Genomic DNA, 20867 nt, shown 5'->3' on the forward strand with positions numbered 1-20867 from the left:
ATAATAAGGTTCACAACATCATCCCATGACACTAGAGGTGTTTCAGTAAAAGAAATAAATGCATCACCTCTTCAGATACCAGGTTATTAGAGGCTAAAGAGAGACCAGTGATTACAGTTGAAACCTACAGACCAGATATAGGCAGGCTAAAAAAAAAAAGCACTTTCAAAATAATGCCCCAAATTCCCTACTACTCAAAAGAAAACAAACACTTTTTACCCAAGGGGAGCTGTTATATCCATCACGGAAGACTGAGATGGATATAAGAAATCCAAGCTGCCAGTCTAAGCTGTCCCTTTTTGAAGTGGTAGGTATTTTCCATTCCATTTTGCATTTTCCATTCAGGTGCCTAAAGGCTCAGAATAGCATTGAGTGATGAATTTGGGAATACTATATGAATCTTTTGTTGTTGTTGTTGAGACATGAATTGATGCAAAAAGGCCTTGTGTATCATATCCAAAAGAGTTGGTTTCTGGTTCTTCATTCTTTTGAAAGGAGGGAGAAAGGCCGGAGCCAATGTCTTCTTTATTACTTTTTACTGCTTACCATCTTATATCATATGTTCCTTTGCTTTGGGAAACTAGTTTTTCCTTCCCTGTCCTACTCCCGAGAGAATTCTCCATCTGTTATTCAAGTTTCTGCTCTGTCACATATAAATGCAATTGCCAGAATGGTTGTCTTCTGTGTAAAAGCTTGGTTATTTGCCACAATGTTGCATAGCTCTATTAGAAGACAGATATGTACATCATTCGAGGAAAGGGAACATGGTTTGTTTTTTTCCTAAGTTTCTTCCCATGTTGCAGATCAAGTCACAAATATGCTGGCTTTCTCTCTGGGGAGAAAACTATGTCTTCCTCCAGGCAGTAATTTAAAATATTTTGTTCTCTCAGCTGGATTCATCATTTCGGATATACATGGCATTCACTGAAGATTGATTGCTTTATCAAAGTATTACAGGACAGAGGACGACACACCAGAAGTAAAGAAACATGAAGACTACCTATAGATGTGGCTGCCTCACATCAAGGAGCTGGTGGTAATAAAACACAGCAAGAGCTTCATCAGCTAGTGCTCTGTGAAAAATAACTTCAAGAGCTCCACGATTCTTGATGATGGATGGATTCAACATGTTTTCCAAAAGTGAAGTGAGATGAAGTGGTAGAAAGGAAAAAAAATATAATATTAAGGATAACTTTCTTCAGATCATATAAAAATGCTTGAGAAATATGGAGGGTTCCTGGTATTATTAAAGTCCTTGCTTTTGCTTTGCATTTTCAGGGAGTTAGAGCTTAATCCTTGGAGTTTAGCATCACTTTTTGACACCTTATCATTCATGATAAGATGTGCTAAATCCCAAACGGGAACCAAATGGCCTAGATCTGTAAGAGCCCAATGATTCAGTGATGACTGGGCTCTGACTTTAATTTATTCCAAAGCAGAATCCCTCATATAGAGTGGAATTATCTGAAGTTGTACCTTCCCAGTCCAGATGATTAGAACACACCTCGACAGAGGGCAATATGTACCTATGACTCACTCAGGAAATATTAATAAAAAGACAAACTAACAGATGTCCAGCCCACCTTAGACATTTTAAGCGGCGACAATCCTGCGAAAACTTTTGTAATTACTGAAGTCACTTTTTATCATTTTCAAGAAAACAAGATAACATTACAAAAAAAGATGCTTTGACACTTAAATATAATTTTCTTATTAAAAATGAAAAAGAATGAAGGCCCAACCTAAATAAGTACTCTTGTTCAGCAGAAGAAGCAAATGGCACACCATTTTTATTATGGTAGAAATTAGTAAACAAGGAGAAAGAATTCTGAGGCACATAAAATCTATGTAAGCATTAATTCTACCCATTAATATTTCAATGTCTTCAGTAGTGACTTGGCTTTGGTTGGAAGAAGACATTTGAAGCAGGGATGGTACCTGATACTCACCTCCAAGAGAAGTGATAAAATCCTTTGCAAGACTAACTACACACTAGAAATATTACTATAAAGTTCTGTCCAGAATTTTGATCTTAGAAATAATCACAAAAATACTGACTCAATTATTCAGAAGTTCTGTTTTGAATATATTCTTTTATCTGTTTAGCTTTAGGGACCATATTATTAATTATAAGAGAAGCTTTATTCTTTCATACTAGCATTCACTTTTTCTTTTTAGATATGTTCAGAAAGGATTTTGGTGAATAAACATATTCCTTTTTCTTTTTTTTCAGCAAATCAGCATGACTGTTTAAAAATGCATCATGTTATGACAGCCTGCTGGGAAACCCAGTGAGCAACATATTACCAAGAGGAAGACTGATTCTTAATGGAATCCGAATTAGCCCAGTTGTCCCTACTGTTTACTGTAATAAAACAGCAGGCTAATTCCTACTGTTATGTCATCCTCCAAAATTCATCTAAAACTCATTTCTTAGGAAGGTGACATTAGGAAAAATATAGTGGTGATCTATCTGCATGGATGAACTCTCATATTTGGTAAGAGCACTAGGGTTCATTTTAAAAGGCAGTTTCTAAATAACATTGCTTATGTTTTTGGTTAGATAAAATGTAGATAAGATATAAAACTATTTCCTCTCTACTTTGGTACATTTAAAACTAGGACAAAACATCTGTAGGTAGGGAGTTATATCTCCCTGTGACACAAGGTGAATACTCTTTGCAGTGTAATCAGTGATATTAAAAGGAGGAAAGCGCATTTCCTCCATAAGCCACTCAGGTCAAAGAACTTAAGTTGTACCAATTAGCATATCTTAAAAAATGGATAAATATCATATCCACTTTCAATGTCTAACAACCATATACTCAGCTTCCCTGTGAACTCTTTAGTTTTACCATATACAGATAGGATATATTGTACATCCACTAGTATGCCAGAGAGAAACAAAAAAACACAGGCCTATTTCCCATGTTTAGTTGTGCTATGAAACACAGCAGAAAGTATAGATGTACCCACCTAACATGTGCAGTACAACTGCAGAGAGGTATGAAGTAAAGAGAATAGATATAAACTGAATTTATTGATGTTCAGCTGAGGTTTTGCAGGGTCTCAGAATGCCTAAAAGTTTACTTGTGCTCCCTAAAATACACAGAAAGGCTATATAGTATAAGCCTTTGATTCATTCATTCACAAGCGTTTGCTAAGTGCCTTTATGTACTAGATGCCATGTTAATGCACTGGTGATATAAAGACAAGAATAAAAAAGTTTCTGTTTTCAAGGAACTTACAGTGAATGTAAGTAACTAAGACAGAACAATAAAAATACATACAAAGTAATTCCTAAGGGAAAACACTAGCAATTTGGGATAAGGGTAAGCTTCTTAAAGAAGAGGAATCTTAGTTGAGTTTTGAAGGAAGCTAGAAATTCAACAAAATAGAGTTGAGAAAGGAATGTATTCATTCTTGACAAAGAGAACTATCTTTGCAAAGGCATAGGAACAGGTCCATGCTATACAAGGGTAACCAAGCAGGTTAGATTGACCAGAAGATAGGAGTGTATGAAGGCTGAAGCTATGCTATGAAGGATTTTAATGTTAAGTAATACAATTTTTTTTTTCAGCCTAGAAGGGAGTTGGAGTCATTGGAGCTTCTTGAATAGGATACTGACATGGCTTAACTTGTGTTTAGGAACATCACTTTGGTAGCAGAGGGTAGATTGGAAAGAGGAGAGAATAAAAGTTGGGAGATCAATTAAGAGACTACTGTAATAGTTCAGGAGAGAGGGGACAGGGAGCTGAACTAGTTTGGTATTTCCATGTTTGAAGAGAAATGGGAGAGAACAGGAGAAATGCAAGTAAGGTGAAGGATAAAGAATTTACCAGTAATGGCAACAGCATGACTGTGAGTAAAGTAAATAAGAAGACAATGAGTTTGAGGAATCTGACTAAATAGATAATGACACTATCAATAGATATAAAGTAGCTAAGAAGAGGGAAGGATATGTGGGGAAAAAAGTAATGTGTTGTTTTAGACCTGGAGTTAGAGATACCTTTGGGATATCTAGCTGGAGATTTCAAAAAAAAAAAAGGAATTGGTGGTGTAGGACCAAAGTTCAGAAGAGACTGGATATACAGATATGATATGATATGATATGATATGATATATATATATATATATATATATATATATATATATATATATATATTGCTCCCATGAACCCATGAGAGCTCAAGAGATTACCAAGATAATGAAGTAGACTCAGCAAAGTGCCCTGGGGTACAGAGAAACACAGGACATAGGACACAAAGATTCATCAAAGAGACTGAGAATAAGCAGTTTACAAGGAGGAGAACTAGGAGAGGGCATTGTCACAAAATCCATGGCCAAGTAAGAGTGTGTATGTAGTTTAAAAAAAGGTTGAGAACTAAAAACTATTGGATATTGCCAATTAAAAGATAATTGTTAACTTTAAGGGACAAATTTTCTTTAATTGATGGGATGAGAAGTTCCATTACAATAAGTTGAGAGGTATGAGCTAAGAAAATAAACACAAAGAATATAGTCAGATTTTGTTTTTTTAAAATAGAAGTCTGACTATAAAAAGAAGAGATATAGGATGATAGTTTGAGGAGATGGTAGGGATTAAACAAAGGTCTTTTTAAAGGGACATAAACAGACAAGGAGAAATTGAAGTTCAGGAAGACAGGATGATAGAAGCAAGCTGCATGGGGAAGAAAAGGATGAGATCAAGACTAGAAATAGAGGGGTTAGCATTTGTTAGGAAAAAAAAATGGAAGAACAAAAGAAGAGAGTAGGAAAAGATACTGAGATGACTTGGAGTGTAGAGCTGAATTGAGGTAAAAGCTTGCAACAGACGTACTAACTTTTTTGAAGTATTTGTCAAGGTCCTCTGTTGATGAGAAGGCTTTTTTTGGGAGAGGCAGGGAATTTTGTTGGTCGTCTGAGGAGACTAAGATAAGTATGAAACTGACTATGTGAGGAGTAGAAAAGAGTAAGAAGACTGATGTACATTGCAAGGGTCCAGTTGAGACTAGATAATATAAATTTGTAGTAGAACCATCCAGCACAGTTTTATGATTTCATCATTATTCAGCAGTAAGTATTTGGGAGAGAAGGTAGATGATGGGGATAATCTTGAGTTGGATTAAAAAAGGGATTAGTAGTAGAAGGATAAAGAGAAAGAGTAAAGGGCTGTATCAAAATGAACTGGTTAACTATAGAATCAAGAGTTTTAAACAAGGGAAGGTCAACAAGGCTAGTTAAAGAGTCTAGGAAAAAAGGGGTGCAGTGGTTCTAGCTGATGGAGAATAGGTTTAAGACACAGGGAGAGATGGAAGGATAGGTAATTCTGACCAGACAAAAGAAAATCAGTGATAATGATAGAAGCATTGAAATACTTTTGAGTGGTGACAATATCAAGGGTAAGACCACTCTTTGTGTGGCCATAATGGAGTGAAGGTATTTGAAGAAGTGAGATTAACCATACCAATATATCTACCCAGATGTGTAGTATAATCAAGAGTACTTGCTAACACTCTACAATCAACTCACAAGGGTATACAAAAGTATTTGACAGCAATATGGTTGTACTTACAATGTCACTTTATTTTGCAGCACCATCAAATTTGAAAAATATTTGAACACTGAAGCATAATCATACACTCAGAGCTTGTCTGAAATGTGCGGCAGGGGGACATACAAAAATCTATCAAAGTACTCCACATCTGACACTGGCATGACAAGCATAAGCACATATAAAACCAGAGTAACTGAACATAGAACTTTCTACCCCGAAATGGTATGTTCAATTTAAGTGTTCAGTTAAGTTAAGGTCCACAAAGTAGCATGTTAACTGGACCCAGACAAGGATACACTGTATCCTTTCCTATACTGAAATCCTAATACTATTCAGTTTACTATAATAAACTTGTATTTTAGCTTAGATCCAAAGCCAAAAATCCGTATCCAGTATCTTTGGAGCCACCAGGCACAAATATATCTGCAATGCACAACAAAACTGAAAATACAGCCTACACTTGTGAGCTGTAGAGGCAGAGAGGTTACAATATATCCTTCTCTGGTGGAAGGATAACAAAATTAAAGATTCTCCTTTTGACAAAGACAGAACATATGCTTATTTCCTGAAGAGTCACATGAAGACCATATCTTTTGTATGTACTTAGTGGAGAAAGAGTAGGGAATATGCCCTGCATTTCCAAAAGAAGGTTTGACAGGACTGGTGGTTTTCATTTCCAAGTCGATAACCCAAATGTGCATGAAAAAAAGATGCGTGACACAAGGACAACACCCTCTTAAGACATGCTTTTCATAAAACCAGTCTGTACTGGCAGCCTTTAAGAATGAAGAGATGAAACAGTGATAACTGTGCAGCAAGGCAGCATGGGACACACTGAAGACCTCAAGCAATCCTTACAAATGCAGAGGCTTGCCAGTGATACATGAGCCAGGGACAAACAGGAGTTTGTCCTCTTCAAATCCCGCGCAACATTGGTTGCACGATGAACTTCGCTGCTGGGTTTGGCACCGGACACACAAAGCTTCCTCTGCATCTCCTGATGTTTAAAAAAAGCAGCAAGACCCTTCACACATGGTTCATGTTCTTATCGTTCACTTGAGCGCCTCTGATTTGTTGGGGGGAAAGGGAAGAAGAGACACTTGGTGGATGAAGTTTGGCTTAACTCCCCAAAGCCCGACTCTCCCAGGGTAATTCGCTGCTTCAGGGTACTTTACCTTCGTGCTGGGCTGGGTCTTGCTGGAGCCGTATTCATATTTCTTCTTTCCGCTGCCTTATTAATATCTGAAAGGAATAATCAACCCATCTGTTCAATGCTATGGAATAAAAACAAGATCATCAGCACATTTCAAATGAGAGCAACAACAAAAAAATACAATTGCCAAACAGATGGTGCAAGAAAAATCCATTCAGCAAAGACACATTGTCACTTGGGCAATTTTTATTAAGGCAGTACAATGTCATGACTTGTTAAGGAATAGCCCTCAGTTTACAATGAATACAAATATTGGGCAAAACGGATTCTTTAATGACTAATACCCTGGTAAGTCTTGAAATCACAATTCCTGAAGGGTAGAATTTAACCCCCTTCACCAGCCCTTGTGTGGACTGGCTTTAGGGGCCTTTGAAGTTTTTAATAGGGTAAAAAAGAACAAAGGGCTAGGCAATATTTTTTTGGTTACCAAGAAATGATGGTTAACCAGAATCAGGTCAAAACTTATGTTTTAGAAGGCAAGCAAGCCCAGCTTTCCCAGGCAATTCTCACATTTTTAATGCTGCCTTACCATTGAATAGAAATTCCCATAATGAAATGGTAGAATTGTAGTTGATTGGTCTAATTGCCAAATGGAATACTACTTTAACCTTCTAAAATTCAACACCCTTTACAGTCAAAAATGAACTTTCAAGGGCCCAGATGCAGGACTTGCTTCCAATTCAAGTACATTTGCTTTATCAGACTCAAGTATTGTAATTAATACTATCAATTATAATAGTGAAATTATGTGTTCCTTTAAATAAGTTTCCATCAGAAGAACTTTGCACACACAGTACATAAAGTACAAAAGATAGACTAACATGGAATCATGAAGTTAAAGACACACTATCACGGTTAGCCAAAAACTGCTTGGCAACATATGGATAATGCAATAGTGGAGGAAGCTGAGAACTGATGATGTATCAGAAGACCTGTATCTGATAAAGCCATCGTGAAACTCACAGTTTACTTATATCCAGGATAACTAGCTGGCTTAAAAATGTCAATCATGTGAGAAAATTGTTTTCCTTAATCCAAATGGGGGCAATTAAAAGTATATTATCAAATATTTTTAAGCATTCACAAAGCTACGATGCTTAAAGATGATTTAGAAAAAAATTTCTATTTAGTAGTTTAGATTTAGAAAAAAATAGAATTTTTAGAAATAGAATAGACTATTCTATTTAGAAAAAAAAATTTCTATTCAAATTCTTGAATTGAAACTACTATCCCATAAAGTAATTAATTTTGTCTTATGCTCTCTAAGTCAATTCAATATACATTATTCTAATTTAAGTTTCAAGTAAGAATACTTTATTTACAATTTTAAATGAGGAAGCTTTCTCCACAAAGTCTAGGAAAAAGATCAATAGCCCTTTGATTAAGAAAAAAAATTGAGGACAATAGAAAAACTGAACAAAAACACATTTCACCAAAATAGAAGGTAGGTTTTTTATTTAACATGGCCTGGTTGTAATTATTACTTTTTTTTTTTTTAAATACAGGATACATTTTCTCAATAGTTCTGAGGCAATGAACCTCTGGACCATGCCTCTACAAACTGCAATCTGAAGCTCTTTTATTTCTAGATTTGAATATTCTTATATTCTTCAGGGAAAATGTGCCACCAGACTCATTTAGCTGTCAGGAAAAATGGTCTAAAAGATGGGGAGGTTTGTCTGTTCAATCATTTTGTATAGCATAGCATAGTATCTGATTCAGATAGAAATCTAATCATTTCCCTCATCATTTCACCAATTTTAAAAGTATTTTGGCAATTGTGAAAGCATGTATAAAAACTATAAAATCAGGGTATACTTTGCTGTAGGCACCTAAAAATTTTGGATTAGATGAATATTTAGGTGATGAGATGATAAACATAATGCTAATATTTGCTTTCCATTGGTTTATAGGTACTTCTAGTCATTCTAGAAATGCTATTTATTTGCCAATTTTAGAGTAATAAAGATACTAATTTCAGAACAATATAGGTTCATAAAATCTGAGCTGGAAGATATCTTTAGGGATATCTGATCCAAACCCTTACCTGTCACCTAACTATTGAGAAAACATATCCAGTATAGAAATCCTCGATGAATAGCTATCTAGCCTCTGAACATTTCCAGTGGCTCCAACTTGTTAAATCCCTCCACCCTCCATTTCTGGCCCATTAGGACAGTTGCCCACCACTCACCTATCCCTACCTTATATTCGGAAAGCAATTTTCCTTTCCTGAGTGGCTCCTGGGACTTCCTAGGATCTTCTGTACCAGTAGACTTGTTTGTGCACAGAGCACCTACAGGGTGCAACACCATTGTTGAAAGGTAGGGCCAAGGGACAGGGATGAGAACTGCTGTTTTATAGGCAGACACATAGAAGTTCAGAAGGAGTCAACAGAGCTCAAGTCTGGGAGTCAGGAGACCTGTATTCTGGCTGGAATTTCTACCAACCAGATGTATGGAACATTGCCCACTGCCCACTGTTGTCGGGTAGGGGGAAAAAATGGAAAGAAGTGTGTTATATGACCTAAATGCAAAAGTATCTCTAGTGAGAATGAAATAATTTTTTGAAGGATGCTAAAATTAAAAAAAAATATATTTCTAAAGTCAAATATTTTGAGTGTTTCTACAATGTTTTATACCTTTAAATCACGTGAACAATAATTTACCTTTGAGTATGAGTGTGAATTTTTAAACATTTTTTTTTACATGAAAAGGAAATATCCTAGGTAGTAAACAAGTGCCAACCCACTTTCCTTCCCTGGGCCTCAGTTTCTTCATCTGCAAAACAAAGGGATTAGACTAGATGATTTAAAGTTTCCTTTCCACTTTAGAGTACTATGACTTAGCCTCAAATCAATTTGGCTGATATGATTTAATAATATTTGTTTCTCTTACCAAATCTTTAAAATAACTTTTCATAATTCATTATCGGAATCATAGCCTTTTAAAAGAGCAGCATACTAAGTCGTTAAAGTTAGGTACTCCAATTTAAGATTTTCTGTTCTTTGAATAGTCTATTTTTCATTCAAATCTTGACAGAATAGGAAATTTTACCAAGAGCAGGAAACTATACTAATTTTTTTATCTAGAAAGGACAAGACTTAAATAAAAAAAGATCTTATTTCTACCCAGTTGGATTGGCATATTTTTTTTTTAAAAGGTGATATTAAGAGCAGTGATCTACAGAGTTAGGAATAAAAAAAATTCACTGAGTTTTTAGATAATCTAAGATTTTTAAGTGGAAGAAGAATGAATAAGCTATTAAAAGCAAAATTCAGTTCAAGAGACTCCAAAATGATTTGATTCCATTCCTAAAATGTCTCTCTTATACTGACTGTAATTCCAAAGGTTCACTAAAAAGATTTCCTTTCAAAATGTAAATACTTCTGGGATTAATTAAAGGGTTTTGATATGAATTAATTTAATCAAATATCTTCAATTTCAACATCTCTCTAGGCCAGGATGCTCTATACTGAGGAAGTTTAATATAAGGGAGGAGGGAGAAATAAGGGAAGAAGGAAGTTATTTATTTTGAAGTACTTAGAGAAAGAGCAAACCACAGTGGAGTATGTCAAAGATTAGCATAAAGAGATTGGACAAACTATGCCTAGAAAGAAGAGGGAGAATTCTATCTTTTCCCCTCTACTTTAATCCTGTCACTGTCTCCAGAATATGCAGGCTACCTTTTTCTTCCTAACAAACTCAAATTTTTATTTCTACATTTTATTAAGAAGTCCGACAATATTGTTGTTCAGTCATTTCCAATCATGCCTGCCTTTGTGATTCCATTTGAGATTTTTCTTGGCAAAGATATTGGAATGGTTTGTCATCTCCTTCTCCAGCTCATTTTACAGAGGAGGAAACTGAGGCAAACTGGATTAAGTGATTTGTCCAGGATCACACAGCTAAGAGTTTGAGGTCAGATAGGAAGTCAAGAAGATAAGTCTTCCTCACCTCAGGCCTGGCACTCTATGCACTGTGCCACCTACTACCACTCAAAATCATGATATTTGAAGGCGCAGTCTTAGATTAAAAACATATTTGTTTCCAGATGACCTTTTGAAAATTGAAGTAAAATGTTTTTTAAAAGAGAAAATATACCAATTTAAGGAATGTTGCATAAAAATACAAAATATAAAATAATTTGAAAGTTCAATTGAACAGGAACAAATTGAATGTTTACACTCCACAAAAGAGATTCATTATTACTATAGTTTTATTTTTGACTAATATTTTAGATAAATATCAAACTTGTCTCTAGATAAATTTGTATGTGAAAAATGTATATCACATGAAGTAGTAAGTACAAGAGCTGCTTACCTTACCTATCTCAGTTGCCTTTAACAAAGGCAACCCTTCTTCCCCTCCAAAATTTGGACCTCTTCACACGGCATGAAACCCTAAGCAATGGAACACACTGAGGACTGGAATTATTAGTAGCACTGTGAGCCTAGGAATCAATACCCAGGGACAGTACCACCATCTACCCATTATAACATTCCGAGGGATGATATAGTACAATTATAGAACTACCTTCAAAAGACTCATGAGAAAAGAATGAAATCTTAGTCATCAGAAATTATTCAATACAGATAAGGTGATGAGAAAGATGTCACTATATGGCACTTAAGAAAAATATATTGTCATGAAAGTGACTGTCATAGCTTTTGAGCTCCCAAATAAAGGAGGGGGGGGGGGGAGAGAGCAAGAAATGACAACCAAACACTACCACTTTCCTTCTGTTTCTTTTTCTAGAAAATAGACCTGGTTCATTCTATAACTAGATATCTCTGTTCAATGTACTGTATAATTTCATCAAGCAAATCTTCCTTCCCTTTTTAAACCAGTTCTTTACGCTCAGCATAGTACCTGGCATACTAAATATCATATAAATGTTAATTGTTAACTACCACTACTACTGTTGTTATTGTTGCTGCTACCACCACCACTACCACCATCACCATCAATCACCACCTGTATGGATTTCTTTATATTTGAAAAACTCCAGCAAAAAGGATTCAATCATTTTATTTGCTTTTCTTATACAAAAGAATATACCTATTTGCAAATGGAAAAAAGTAACATCATTCTTGGAAAAAGGAATGAAAAAAAAGTATTCTTTACAAATTCTAAGAGGGCTTAGGGGAATAATGATCTGTCTGGATTGTACAGTGATAACCAGTTCCAATATCTAGATTCATAGGGACTCCACTATCAAAACAGAGTAGAAGCCATATAATTTAGTTAAGTCTACATACAATCTCTATTGTCCCATTATACAATCCCTCTGTCCTTTTCTTTGTTATTGATATTTTATTGATCTAAGCAATTAATCTAAACAAAAAATTTATTAGCTATTATTAGACTGTCCTGTCTTCCAAATGAAAACAGTGTTGAACAGAGAATGAGTACACCTAGTATCCATGATTTTAAGTTATTTACCTTACTTCTTCAATTGGTTAAGTTATTTAACTTAATATTTCAATTGATCTTTCAAATTATTTTGCATTTTATTTCTATGTGACACTCCTTCAATTGGTATGTTTTTTCTTTAAAAAAATTTTTTACTTCAATTTTCAAAAGATCACTTGGAAACAGATACATATTTAATCCAAAACTCTTCACCTTTAACATATAAGGTAAATAACTTAGTCTTCAAGGTATTTTATGTCTTTTTACCTTGTTTTTTTTAATCAGAAAAAAGTAGATAGCATGATCTATTCCACCTTATAGCATAAATAATTAGATAAAAACAATGATATTGTAAGTCTTCACTACTTTGGAAAAATAAAGAAGGCCAATCTAAATGAGGAAAAATACCTAATATTAAATATATATATAATTTTATTAAAACATTCAGTAGCTCAAGTGGGAAAACAAAATTATGTTTGGGTTAAATAGAGGTTCTTAGGGGAACTATGTAGAATAATTTATAATTAACATATCAGTAGTCTGTAAAAAAGTGTTACAGAAGAATACTAAATTTGCAGTAAGAGAATTTGAGTGGCCTTAGGCATGTCATTTCAGCATTTTGGGACTCAGCTTTCTCATTTATAAGGAAGCTAGATGACAGAACCTCTAAAATTCCTTCTAGTTCTAAATTTATAATCCTTTAGTATACACACACATGCCTCCAAATGGTGGGATAGCTTATTTTTTTAATAAGCAAACTATATGCCACACACAATCTTTTATTCTATTTTCTCAGTAAACTTTTTTCAGTTTCACAAAACCTCCATATAAACATACATCCAGAATTAATGAGTCCAAATTAATGAGATTTTGTAATATGTATTACTGTATGCGTTAAGAAGTAAGAATACTTTCAATGAAAGAATTGTTATTAGTGTCCTTCATAGAAAATAAGTTCAAAGAAGGGGAAAGAAAGACAGGTCTGGTGGGTATGGGGCATAAAAGAGTTCTCTACCTTTAATAATGGAGTTCAGAGGTTTTCTCTCAAAGATATTAAAGAAGTTCAGTTATTCATCTATCATATCAGACTATTCCAGAAAAAAAAAAAGATAAAATGTTATTGTTACTTAGCTTTCATTCTATGGGCAGCTAGATGATGCAATGGAGAGAGTGCTGGGCCAGAAGTCGAAGACCCAGTTTCCTGAATTCAAATTGGGCCTCAGACAACTTACTTAGCTCTGTGATCCTGAACAAGTCACTGAACCCAGTCTGCCTCAGTTTCCTCATCAGTAAAATGAGCTAGAGAAGGAGATAGCAAACCACTCCAGTATCTTTGCCAGGAAAACCACAAATGGAATCATGAGGAGTCAAACCCAACTGAAAAATGATACAACAGCTTTTATTCTTTAATTCTGTCAAACTCTATTTTAGGAAAATTATTTCCCTCCCCTCTGTCTGTAATAGTAATTACAGAAATCATTAAATTAAATTTCAATAAAAATCAAACTTCTTAGAATAATATAGACAACAGAGGCCATACTGTTATCTACAAAGACAGTGGAAACACATACTATACAGGGTGAAAGAAGTGAATTCAAGCTATAGAGTTCTAATCATGGTAGTGTTCTAAAAAGGTTTGTGATTACTAATTCTATTCAATACCATCTGATGGATTTTCAAAGTATTCTTTGGATATGCATTAAAATTTTAAGTTTCCTTTTCTGACCTTCCAGTCACAAAGTAAAATAATTACTGATCTAGCCACATTTGATAGTTTGTCTTCCAAGTTTTTGTGACACTTCGGGGACAAATTGACAACTAACCTTTTCTAAATTCCACAAATCAGAATTGTCAATAGGGTTTGGTTGCTGAGATTGGCACCCTTTTTTCTCCTTTGAGACATTTTTTCTTTCAGATCCAAATGCAACTCTTTGCAAAAATATGGATATGTGTATCACCTCATATTCATACCAATAGAAGGAAAATAGGAGTAAATCTAAAGTTAAGGAGCCTGGAGACTTTCTTTCTTTTTAATCTAAGAAAGTGAAAGCAGTCAAAAGCTAAAGCTAGAAGATGAGACCGTTGAATTTAAAGATGGAGTGAAATGCCCAAAAGGAGATTTTGATTATGCTGGAGAAACTACTTCTAACTGTATAGCTTCTTTTATTGCCCCTTCCTTTTTGAAGATACAGAGATTTCAAGACTTCTAACTTCCATAAAATTATTAAACAAACAAGATTCCTTTTTTTTTTCTTCTCAAAACCCAGTAACACAAATTCATGCATGAATAAAACTGCAATTATAAATCAGAAATCTGGCACACAAAGATTAAGTATTGTTACAATTATAATTACAATCCACTATACATCTACTTCTACTGTTACAATTACAACAATTTACTGCCTATATTTCAATTATTTTCTTGTGTAGACTTGCATCTTGAACTCAGTGTGAACTTTCCCTGAGTACACACAAGAAACCATAAAACAGCACATTAATATGGCATCAAGGCAATGTAACTCATACCATTTTAGGAGTCTGGGTGTCTATCCTTATTTGTTATAGGGAAACACAAATGGGATTTAGATCAGGAGAAAAAATAAATTACATCCTTATTTGGATTAAACAAACCATGAGTTTTAGCAACAAAAGTTACTGTAGCTGTTTAATAATAAATTATAAATTTCTCTTACAAAACCTACATTCTCTCTTAAAACAGCTCCCTCCCTCTTTTTTGGTTAAAGCAACACAATTTTCTGAACACAAGTGATTTTAAAGAATAAATTTTCTAATGTCAATTCTATTTTTAACATATAAATGACCGAACTACTTGGGCACAAAAATTATCTTCCTCAAAAGGCAAACTTTTGTACAGTTCTCAAAACATTACTCTTGATTTATAGGTTCAAACTAGTTTTAAGAAATACAATTAATTTCACATTTAAATTAACTTTACTTTTTCCTTGCTAAGACATATTTTTAAAAACAGGTACTGGGGAAATGAGGCAGCTCCATGGCGTAGCAGATAAAGCACTAGCCCTGAAGTCAGGAGGACCCGAGTTCAAATCTGATCTCACACACTTAAAACCTCTTAGCTGTGTGACCCTGGGCAAGTAACTTAACCCAATTGCCTCAGGGAAAAAAATCAGGTGTCACATTAGTGCAGGTCAAAAGACAATGCTTTTAAAAGGCAGGGAAAGAAAAACATCCTTAAATTTTAGTAGAATTCCAACTCTCTGGGGACAATTATTTCTTCAATGTAAAAAGAATATGGTTGACCTATTCAATTTATCTACTTAGCAAAGAAGGGAAAAAAATGATAATGTCTGAGAGCATTTATTTATGGTAGTAATCAAATTATCTGAAAAGTAGCAGGCACGCTGTCATTAAATATCCTACTGTCATTCTGTTTTGTGTTCCCCTATTTGTTTCTTTTTAAGAAAGTGCCTCCGTCCCTTCATTAATACCATTCATAATGAATGTAGAATCTTTATTTTTTGGGGGAGGTGGTAATTATTCTTTTAAAAGTCAATAATTCACTTAATTTCATTCCAGAGATTTTAGGTTCTGGTAAACCTATTTCACAAGTCAAACCTTTTGCTCACACTTATGTGACACTGACATTTGAAACCAGCGAGAAGGTTAAAATCCTCTTCATTAGTGAATCAAGTGAGTTTTCTATTTGGGGACAGTTATTTTATTTTTTCGAAATAAGAGGCAAATGTAAGTGAGCAACATTAAATAAAAGGAAAACAAATATTAAATATCCTCTCACCACTTGCTTTTCTTAAAGTAAAATTTTATTTATTATTTACTAACGGGGTCTCAGAAATGCACTGCCATCTCCAGGCCAATAAGGTAATGATTTTTTTTTTTAAAAGGAAGACTCAAACATCCACATCTTTTTTTTTTTTTTTTTTTTTTTTTTTTTTTCCGGTGGGAAGGATACATCAGTAATTCCCAAATCCCTGTCCAAAGATGACTCCTTCCCCAAAATTCTGAAACTGCTTGAATGAAATCAAAGTTATATTTCCCTTCACAAAAGAAATGTTTAGAAACATGTTGTTGACTTTGTTCTTATATAGTTTTATATTAAAACCATATATTACCTCAAAAAAATACGGAAGAAATAAAAGATCCCTAGAACAGCCCAAGAATTGACTATATCAACAACCCTTTAAATAACTTAAACAGTGCCTGTTAGAAAATATACGTGAAAATAAAGAGATTTTTCGATGACCTCTGACATTCCCTCAACCTCTACCAACAGTCTGAAAAACTAGAAAAACAATATGAAAAAACCAGACACATTAAATGGCTTCAACAAATAGGTTTTTATAAGCATGCAACATTGAACATTGCTTCTAGGAGGGTCATTTCCATCAGAAGTTACAAACTTGGTTTTGGACTTCATGTTTTAAGAAGGTGGTAAACTTTAAAGAAAATCCCAAGGATGAGAGAATGGGGAAAGGGATGATGCAGAAACCAGATTTAAGGAAGCCATCCTGTTTATATACCAACAAAGAGACAAATGAGATACTTCATCCGAGTAAACAAGGATTGAGTTTCAGTGTTTCTGAACGTCATGTTTTCACGCCACAGATTGACTTAAGCAGCAAGTGTCATCATTTGTTTCCCAAGTTCAAAAAGCAAAAGCTCTTTCCGTCAGCTTTCGTAGAAGGGTCTTTTTTAGAAACCACCAGGCTGCTCTTTGAGTAAACAGTAAGCCACCCTAACAAGGTACACGCTTGCGACCTAGTCTCTGCTGTCCTTTGGGAGCCAGAGTGGTCGCTAACAAGCCAGTAACGACAATGTTGAACGCAGATGAAAGCGTGAGGTGCTAATTACCGGGCACCTCACATCTCTGGGCGCTGCGAGCACAACACCGAGGCGCTCCGGGGTAAACTACGGCCCACCGCACTAGAAGAGGCCCAAGGCAACCGCTCCGGGCAAAGCAGGAGCCAGAAGCAGGGCGGCGGGGGAAGGGTTAGTCAGTCTTCGAACTCCACGGGAAGCTTGGCGCTTCCGAAGCTGGGGACATCCCATCATTCTCCGGTACACAGTCCCGCACCGGGACGATTCGGGAACGGCCAGAAGGCCTTAGGCGGGACGGCTCGCGGAGGAGGGAGGGGACAGACGCGCGCAGACGACGGAGGGAACGCGCTCCTTCCAACCTTTCAGACACTGCGGGTCTCGCCCCGGTGCGGCGCGCGCCACGCCGCCGGGGGGCGGAGGGAAAAGAGCCGGCGCGAAGGAAAGGAGCAGACTGCGCGCGGGCGCGCACGAGGCCAATGAGGACCGAGGATCGAGGCGAAGACCGAAAGGGGGGCCCCGGGTTTGGAGCGAGCGAGCGGGGGCGGGGAAGGGGAGACGCGCGCCGAACGGGCTCCTTTCTCCCCTCACCTCATCCTCCCATCCTAGCCTTGCCATCCGAGTAGCCGGTATCCCGTAGACCCCAGCTGACAAGCACCTCGTTTCTGCCCCATCCCCGTCACTCACCGCTACCAGAGTAGTGGGCTTTCCCCAGCCGTTCTTTTCCTCAAGGGGCAGCCACCGCCTCCACGGCTGCCGTCATATGCGCCTAGGCCGCTGGGGCCGCCTCCTTCCTTTCCGTAGCCGTCCGTCGTAGGACAAAGGCGCCACCAACCGACCGGCGCGGGCACGAGAGAATGGCGGCCCAGGCGGAAAGTGGGGTGGGAGGCGGAGGGGCGGGGGGAGGGGAACGAAGACCCGGGGACCGCGCACGTAATGGATGCGCGGCAATGTCGCGAGAGAACGCCGGTTTACGGCAGGTCGAGGAGAAAGCGCCGAGGGCTATCGGCCCCGCCCCCTCCCTGTCTATAAGTTGGAGGGGTGGGAGGGTGGTTTACATCTGTCAGTTGGGCGGTTGAGAATGGCGGTTACTTGTTCTCGAGCTTGGGCCAGTGACGGTTCCTTCGGAGAACTGAATTAAGACTGTCCTCTCGCTTCCCTAGAGACACTATTTCTTGTCCCTGGGTTTCCCAGCGGGTCCCTCCTCCCAAGCATCAGGATGTCAGTCCTCTATTTTTTTGCGTCTGATTCTGGGTTCAGAGTCTCACTTTTTGATGCATCACCCGGGTGCTCTTGTGAAAAATCACTTCCCTCATTTGCACTTAATTTTCTGAATTATAAAGTGCAACTGTTGAATGTTATCTATCTTGGGGCAGCTAGGGGGCGCAGTGGATGGAGCACCGGCCCTGAAGTCAGGAGGACGCGAGTTCAAATCCAACCTCAGACACTTAACACCTCCTAGCTGCGTGACCCTGAGCAAGCCACTTAATCCCAATTGCCTCAGCAAAAAAGAAATTACTGGAATGTTTCCAATCTTACTGTCTGTCGGAAGGAAGTTTTTTGTGGAAGAGTGGGATAGGATCAGAGATTCAGAGCTGAGGGATGTGGAGGGGAGATAGAATAGCGGTAGTAGTTTTAGAGCTAGAAGGGACCTTAGAAAACATCTCATCTAGTTTCATTTTTTAGAGGTGGAAGAAACTGAGGCCCATAGAAGTTAACCCCAAGGTCACACAGATCGTGATGGGACCAGGATTAGAACCAAGGAATACTAGGCCAAGGCTTCTTAAAAGCTCTCCTTGAAACAACTTTTCTAAGAAATTTTTACATTACCCAGTATATAGGTATAAATCAAATACTTACTGAAAATAATCTCAGCCTCCCATTCAGTTAGGAGACCCATAAGGGGGTTGTGAACCTGACAGTTTTAAGAAGCTGAACATTAGGTTACAAATCTAGTTTCTTTCTACTGCACACAGTGCTTCAGTACTGTCTGCTTATAATGTCAGAACACCTTATTCCTTGCTAAATCTCTGTGATATAGAAAAGTCACTTTTTTTCTAGCTGAGATTCAATTTATATGTAAAATAAGCAGGGTTGGATTAAGTGATCTCCAAAATCTTTTGAATCTCTAAATTTAAGCTCTTCTCCCCAAACATTAGCTCCATTAGAGTTAGAGATCATCTAGTTTAAACTATTTCAGGTTCTTGTTCCTGAATCTACTCCATAACATAATGACCCTTTCCACAAAACATACTTTTCAGTTCTGAGTCAGCTCTCCTGTCTTACTATTTGCTCTTTCCTAAGAAAGTGTATTAGATCTGTTATTTGGTTTGAAATTGTCAATAACATTGTATAACTTTTCTCTGAGCCTCAATTTCGTCTCCTAAGTGGAGAGGGGTCAGGTTAGAATAGGTGAGCTCTAAATAGGTGGTGGTTTTTGGGGTTTTGTTTGTTTGTTTTGCTTTTGGCCTGTAGTAGGACTCAATTAAACTGAATTATCTCCTTTCAAAGATGATGAAATTGATGTGCTTTAAGATTACTTACTGTGAGTTGTACAAGATCATGCAACCTTATATATGCTATTGTATTATGAGTTTGTCTGTAGTGTCAGCTTTAAATGTATTTGCATGATACATCCTGAATGCAAAGGAAGTGAATTCCAATCTACTAAACATCCTTTGTCCATGTTCTTTGAATGAGTTAGGAAGAAGGGCTTTAGAAACACATGCTTTTGGAACTTAAAATCTTTAGAGATTTTCTAGTTTAATTGCCTTATTTGACAGATGATGAAGCTGAGACCCATAGAGGTCTACAAATAATCCTAAGAAACTAAGAAACTCTCTCCATCAAAAATTCTCAATCCCCCTCTATCACAAAAGTGTAAGAGATTAAAACATACAATCACAGAACCACAAGAATTAGAAGGGAATGTTGGAATTGGATGGAGAATTTAGAGGTCATTTAGTCCAAAGCCGTTTAATCTTTGCTTTGCTCCAACTATTGTGTCTGTAATGCACTTCCTCCAAGTAGATCTCAGAATCTCTTGATGCCTTTAAAAATTTCTCTGTGCCTCTTGAAATTTTGTGTTATTTGTGTTGAAATTCTGTATGTACTCTGTATTTGCTTACATAGGTACATATTGTATTGCCAAGGAAAAGTAAATATAAGTTCTTTGAGAAAAAACATTGTTTAACTTTGTATTCCTAGTTTCCTCAATGTCCAGCAGAGGTTTGGTGGTGGTTTTGGGGGTTTTGTTTGTTTGTTTTGCTTTTGGCCTATAGTAGGACTTAATTAAACTGAATTCTCTCTTTTGGAAGATGATGAAATTGATGTGCTTTAAGATTACTGTGAGTTGTACAAGATCATGCAACCTTATACATGCTATTGTATTATGAGTTTCTCTGTAGTGTCAGCTTTAAATGTGAACCTTCTTAAAAGGTTTTTGGCCTTTGTGTTTTGAATAGCAAATTAAAGATGAGATAGGTTCTCTAATATTCTATGCAATAACTATAGGTCGTCACAACAACAACAACAACAAAAACAACAAAATCATAATGATGGGACTTGAAGAAATACTGTAGCCTGCCTGCGGCAGAAGATGACTTGTGAAATTTTGTTTAGAAAAAAAAAGTGCATAAGGTTGAAGAATGCTGCTCTCTAGAGCTGACTTTGCCTGAGGGGTCAGAATGAAAGATCTAAGATTGCTTTCTACTGATCCCCTGATGCTCATTTTGGCTTCTCCAAAGATAGACCTGAAGGTCTGGAGTAAAGAAAATAAATTTTTAAAAAGCCATTTGAGACATATCTAATACATTGATGATAAAGGATTGAAGAGATCAAAGTGCTAGAGATAAGTGTTTGCAGAAGGCTG

At 36.6% G+C, this 20867-nt stretch overlaps 1 protein-coding gene across 5 annotated transcripts in view; it reads right to left on the reverse strand.

The window, feature by feature from the left end:
* NCOA5 (nuclear receptor coactivator 5) overlaps window positions 1–18310 on the reverse strand; it is a 33052-nt gene extending 14742 nt beyond the window's left edge. Inside the window, exons 1-2 of one of the 5 annotated variants that reach the window (XM_031954589.1) lie at window positions 17684–18310; window positions 6733–6799 (exon numbers count right to left, since the gene is read on the reverse strand). In XM_031954589.1, the coding sequence (XP_031810449.1) occupies window positions 6733–6770 (38 nt within the window). In that variant the 5' untranslated portion in view covers window positions 6771–6799; window positions 17684–18310. Of the gene's footprint in view, window positions 1–6732; window positions 6800–8974; window positions 10525–17683 lie in introns of those variants that run through there. The other 4 variants (XM_012553875.3, XM_023494246.2, XM_023494247.2 and 1 more) reach the window with 4 other exon arrangements.
* Window positions 18311–20867: the final 2557 nt, after the last annotated feature.

This window comes from Sarcophilus harrisii, chromosome 2, assembly GCF_902635505.1.
Source record: "Sarcophilus harrisii chromosome 2, mSarHar1.11, whole genome shotgun sequence".
NCBI lineage: Eukaryota > Metazoa > Chordata > Mammalia > Dasyuromorphia > Dasyuridae > Sarcophilus > Sarcophilus harrisii.